This window comes from Chiloscyllium plagiosum, chromosome 45, assembly GCF_004010195.1.
Source record: "Chiloscyllium plagiosum isolate BGI_BamShark_2017 chromosome 45, ASM401019v2, whole genome shotgun sequence".
Classification (NCBI taxonomy): Eukaryota; Metazoa; Chordata; class Chondrichthyes; order Orectolobiformes; family Hemiscylliidae; genus Chiloscyllium; species Chiloscyllium plagiosum.
This window is the reverse complement of record NC_057754.1, coordinates 3,569,266-3,574,842: the sequence shown is the minus strand read 5'-3', so window position 1 is coordinate 3,574,842 and position 5,577 is coordinate 3,569,266. Positions and strand designations below refer to the sequence as shown.

Below are 5,577 nucleotides of genomic sequence, written 5' to 3'. Positions count from 1 at the left end.
CAATTTAGCATGGCCAATCCACCCTAACCTGCACATCCCTGGGCACTATGGGGCAATTTAGCTCGGCCAATCCACCCCAATCTGCACATCTTTGGACTGTGGGAGGAAACCGGAGCACGCAGACTTGAGGAGAACTTGCAAACTCCACACAGACAGTTGCCCGAGCCTGGAATCAAACCTGGGTCCCAAATACTGTGAGGCAGCAGCACTAACCACTGAGCCACCATGCCATTAACAAGTTCTGGACCTCCACACCTCAGGAGGAATCTACAGGACTTGGCCAGAATGCAAGTTCACCAGAATGATCCTGGAGCTGAGAGGGTTGTGAAGCCAGCTCCCCTATAGGAGAAATGATTTATTCTACTGGGGGAGCAGAGAGTCCAGAACAAGGGGCAGGAACCTTCAGATACAAGCCAAGCCTGTGAAAGTGATGTAGGGAAGCAATTCCTCATGGAATGGGAGTGGAATCTGGAACTCATCCCAAATAAACCTGGGAGATCAACTGAAGGTCAGGACTGAGATAGAACATAGTACAGTACAGCACAGGAATAGGTCGTTGGGCCCACGATGTTGTGCCAAACATGACGCCAAATTCAACTAATCCCTTCTGCCTGCCCTTGGTCCATATCCCTCCATCCCCTGCATATTCATGTGTTTATCTAAAAGTCTCTTAAACACCCCTATTATACCTACCTCCACCCCCACCCCAGGCAGTGCGTTCCAGACTTCTACCGCTCTCTGTATAAAAAACTCACCCCTCACATCTCTTTTGACCTTTCCCCCTCTCACCTTAAATGCGTGACCCCTAGGTTGAGACATTTCACCTCTGGGAAAAAGATTCTGACCATCAACCCCATCTGTGCATCTCATAATTTGATAGACTTCATTCAAGTCTCCCCTCAGCCTCCAGAGAAAACAACCTGAGTTTTTCCAGCCTCTCCTTCTAGCTCATACCTTCTAATCCTGGCAGCATCCTGGTAAACCTCTTCTGCACCCTCTCGAAAGCCTGCACATCCATCCTTTAGTGTGGCGACCGGAATTGAACGCAATACTCTAAGTGTTGCCAAATCAAAGTCTAATACAGTTGCAACATGACATCCTGACTCTTGTCATTTCTCTGCCCAATAAAGGCAAGCATGCCATATGCCTTCTTTATCGCCCTATCTACTTGTGTGGCCACTTTCAGGGAGCTATGGACTTAACCTCAAGATCACTCTGTAATTCAATGCTGTTAAGGGTCCTGTATATTTCTCCGTAACATAAACTGCACCACCGCACACTTACCTAGATTAAAGTCATTCTGCCATCTGAATAGACCTTTGCTGGGTGAGAAGGGTTAGGCAGGGAGATACAATAGATCTAACCGAATGGAGGATTAGGTGGATGGGCTGAATGGCCTCCTCCCGCTCCCAGTAGGGTACAGAGGGAGGTTCTAAAGGCAGGGGATCGATGGTAGAAAGGGGACCAATGCTACTGTCACTGAGCGTGGGGTGGAGAATAGATGGGTCATCTCAACAACGCTGGATTCCTCTTACTTACCGAGAGTGGCGACAGGAACGAGAAGAAAGAGTCTTGACGTAAACCTGTGGGACAAGGAGTCAAAAATGTAAAATCCACAACCTTTCCAACAGTCCTGTCATCATCCAGTGAATCAATCATGGCCATGGGGTGAACACGCATCAAGTTCCACACACACAAAACAGACCATTCAGCCCAACCCAATCCCTACTGGCTTCCCAATCAGTGACCGGGTTCCCACAGGGATTTCCACCTCTTCATCCCCATCTCATTCGCCTCCACAGTCCAACTGAATCAATAAAGACTAACAAAGCTGAAAACACTGGTTTGGTCTCAACTGGAGGGGGCTGTGGAAACGACTCACAAGAATTGTTCTAGGGTCACAGAACTTCAGTTACGTGGAGGGATGGGATGGATCAGGATTGGGGGGGGATGGTGCTGGTCTCCCTGAATGAAACCAAGAAGGGATTTGACAGGACAAAAACACATGACCCACTCTCACTAGAATCCTCACAGATGGATGAGGAAGGACACCACTTCAACTGGGACAATACATTCATCCTAGGACATGGAAAATAAAGACATGCACAAGAATTCCTAGAAGCATGGTATTCCAACCGGAACTCTATCAACAAACACATTGAGTTAGACCCCATCTCCCACCCCCTGAGAGAAGGAACCGGAAGTGACTTCACCACAGGAAATGACATCACCAACCCAAAGAAACCCAGACATGTAAATCAAAAGCAGGAATTTTCAGCATTGCTTCGCTGAGGTCCACTGAAGATGTTACCTAGTAAGGTAACGACACGTCTGGAAATGAACATTCCAGCTCAGTGAGCAAACCTACATCCAAAACCTCAACCTGAGCTACAAATCTTCTCAAAACTCACTGGGGGTATTTGTAAACAGGACAGATCTGCGCAGAGTAGGGCAGGAGAAAAGGTCATGGGCAGATTTGAGGTAATTGGCCAAAGAAGCATCAGAGACAGGAGGAGAATGTTTCTCACACAGCAAGTGGTTAGGATCTAATTAGAGTGCCCTGAGAGTGTGATTCAATCAAGGCATTTAAAAAGGAGTCAGATTCTTATTTGAAAAAGGGAGAACATGCAGGGCTGGAAGGAGAAAGCAGGAGGATTGGCGTTGAGGTAAAAACTGAAAGAACTGCATTGGTTGGGACTCAGAAATGGCTGAAAAGGCTCAGCAAGTCTGGCAGCACCTGTGGAGAGAAATCAGAGTTAACGCTTCAGGTCCGGTGGCCTGAACTGACTGTAGCTGGGAAAATGTTGGTTTATATACAGAAGGTCGGGTGGGAGAGGAGTCAATGTTATCTGGGGATAGGGCCCAAATGAGAGAGAACAGTTGGACAGTCAAAGGGTGGCACGGTGGCTCAGTGGTTAGCCCTGCTACCTTCCAGTGCCAGGGACCCGAGTTCGAGTCAACCCTCGGGTGACTGTCTGTGTGGAGTTTGCACATTCTGCCCGCATCTGTGTGGGTTTCCTCCGGGTGCTGTGGTTTCCTCCCACAGTCCAAAGATGTGCAGGTTAGGGTGGATTGGCCGTGCTAAATTGTCCCATAGTGCCCAGGGATGTGCAGGTTAGGGTGGATTGGCCGTGCTAAATTGTCCCATAGTGCCCAGGGATGTGCAGGTTAGGGTGGATTGGCCGTGCTAAATTGTCCCATAGTGCCCAGGGATGTGCAGGTTAGGGTGGATTGGCCGTGCTAAATTGTCCCATAGTGTCCAGGGATGTGCAGGTTAGGGTGGATTGGCCGTGCTAAATTGTCCCATAGTGCCCAGGAATGTGTTGGTTAGGGTGGATTGGCCGTGCTAAATTGCACATAGTGTCCAGCAACGTGTAGGCTAAGTGGATGAGCCAGGGGAAATGCTGGGTTGGAGGGAGTCGAGGGCTGCGTCTGGGTGGGATGCTCTTCAGAGGGTTAGTGTGGACGTGATGAGCCGAATGGCCTGTTTCCAAGCTGTAGGGGTTCTAATGAATGTGTAACGATCTGGCCAGAAGGGTGACTGAGGACTGTTAGTGGCTAACAATGGGTAGTGTATAATAGCAGACCATGCGATAGCAAGGTGGGAGACTCAGACCTGAAAGTTGTTGAACTCAATATTGAGTCCAGAAGCATTCCCAAGCGGAAAATGAGGTGCTGTTCTTCCTGTTTGTGCTGAGCTTCACTGGAGCACTACAGCAAGCCTGAGACAGAGGTGTTGGCCAGGGAACAGGGTGGGGTGTAGAAGTGGCAGGTATTAAGAAAGCTGCTTATTTGTCAACACAGTGGGCCGAATGGCCTCCCAGGGACTTGGTTTGTTCTCCAAATGCTAATTTTAGGGATGTGTTTCTCAGGTTTCCCTGCAATGCCTTGATTTGACCAGAAAAACCATCCTTTCACATTAAACTTTGCTGTTGCTTTTCCTTTCAAACCGATAGGAGACAGGAGCAGGTGAATGACGTGGATCTGATGGACGACAGGAGAACGCTGGGGCAGGGAATTCCCCTTCACCTGGCATTTCCCTACCAGACCAAGCCCACACTGACAGAAACACAAGCGGTTCTTATACCTTTTTGCACCTTAGCCTGTGCCTCCTCCTTGAGCTTCTCAACCTCCTGCTTCAGAGACTCATTCTGTTTCTCCAGTTCCTGGAACTTGCTGCAGCAAAAGGGAGAGAGAGAGAGAGAGAGAGACACCGAGACAGGTCAGCTTTACAGAATTCTACCAGCCAATCAAACACTCCCAGGAGAGGGACAGCACGAGGTTAGATACAGAGTAAAGCTTCCTCAAACACTGTCCCCCATCAAACACTCCCCAGGACAGGGACATCACGGGGTTAGATACAGAGTAAAGCTCTCTCTACACTGTCCCCCATCAAACACTCCCAGGACAGGGACAGCACGGGGTTAGTTACAGAGCAATGCTCCCTCTACACTGTCCCCCATCAAACACTCCCCAGGACAGGGACATCACGGGGTTAGATACAGAGTAAAGCCCCCTCTACACTGTCCCCCATCAAACACTCCCCAAGACAGGGACAGCACGGGGTTAGATAATCACGGGGTTAGATACCAGAGTAAAGCTCTCTCTACACTGTCCTCCATCAAACACTCCCAGGACAGGGACACCACAGGGTTAGATACAGAGTAAAGCTTCCTCAACACTGTCCCCCATCAAACACTCCCCAGCACAGGGACAGCACGAGGTTAGATACAGAGTAAAGCTCCCTCTACACTGTCCCCCAACAAACACTCTCAGGACAGGGGCAGCATGGGGTTAGATACAGAGTAAAGCTCCCTCTACACTGTCCCTCCATCAAACACTCCCAGGACAGGGACAACATGGGGTTAGATACAGAGTAAAGTTCCCTCTACACTGTCCCCATCAAACACTCCCAGGACAGGGACAGCACGAATTAGATATAGCAAGTACTGTGGGAGCTCCTGCCTGGAATGAGAGACTGCTGTATAGAGTGGGTCCTGTGAGCTTCCCTCTTCCTGGTTCTGAGCTTACCATTCTGTAGCCAGATTGGTGAGCTTGGCTTCGTTGAGCTGTTCCTGTAGTGATTGCTTGGCCCGGATTTCAGCATCCAGTGCTGACTGTAACTCCAGTTTGGCTGAGGCTTCCAGTTTCTGTAGGCGCCTGACCTTCCAGTGTGTGTCCTTCACCCAGAGCGACAGGGAGCGAGAGATAGAGAGAGAGACAGCTAGTGACCCAGAGCTTTAGAATTCATTCTTCATGCCAACCACAAAACTTTCCTTTTACCTTACCAACTTAATTATAGTGCACAGCCTCCTCACTTCCTCAATCTCCCCGATTTGTATCCTGCCCTTATCTCTCAATCCCTCCAATTCCATCCTCTCCACATCCTCCAATCCCAATGACCCACATTCACTTGACATTGTTCACTCCCACTGACTCTCAGTCTTCCTTAATCTCACTGACCCATATTCTCCCCATCTCCCACTGTCTGCATTACCCATAACTTTTTGTCCCATTTCTCCCATATCTCTCAGTCCCACCTCCCCTCTATATCCTTAGTCCCACCGGCCCCCATAT

General features: G+C 49.3%; 1 protein-coding gene across 1 annotated transcript in view; it reads right to left on the bottom strand.

Annotated features, from left to right (window-relative positions):
- Positions 1-5,577, bottom strand: part of LOC122543985 (serine/threonine-protein kinase MRCK alpha-like) — a 39,305-nt gene that overhangs the window by 5,014 nt on the left and 28,714 nt on the right. The window contains exons 17-19 of the mRNA XM_043682994.1: positions 5,032-5,180; positions 4,088-4,176; positions 1,540-1,583 (exon numbers count right to left, since the gene is read on the bottom strand). Of these exons, the coding sequence (XP_043538929.1) occupies positions 1,540-1,583; positions 4,088-4,176; positions 5,032-5,180 (282 nt within the window). The remainder of the gene's footprint in view (positions 1-1,539; positions 1,584-4,087; positions 4,177-5,031; positions 5,181-5,577) is intronic.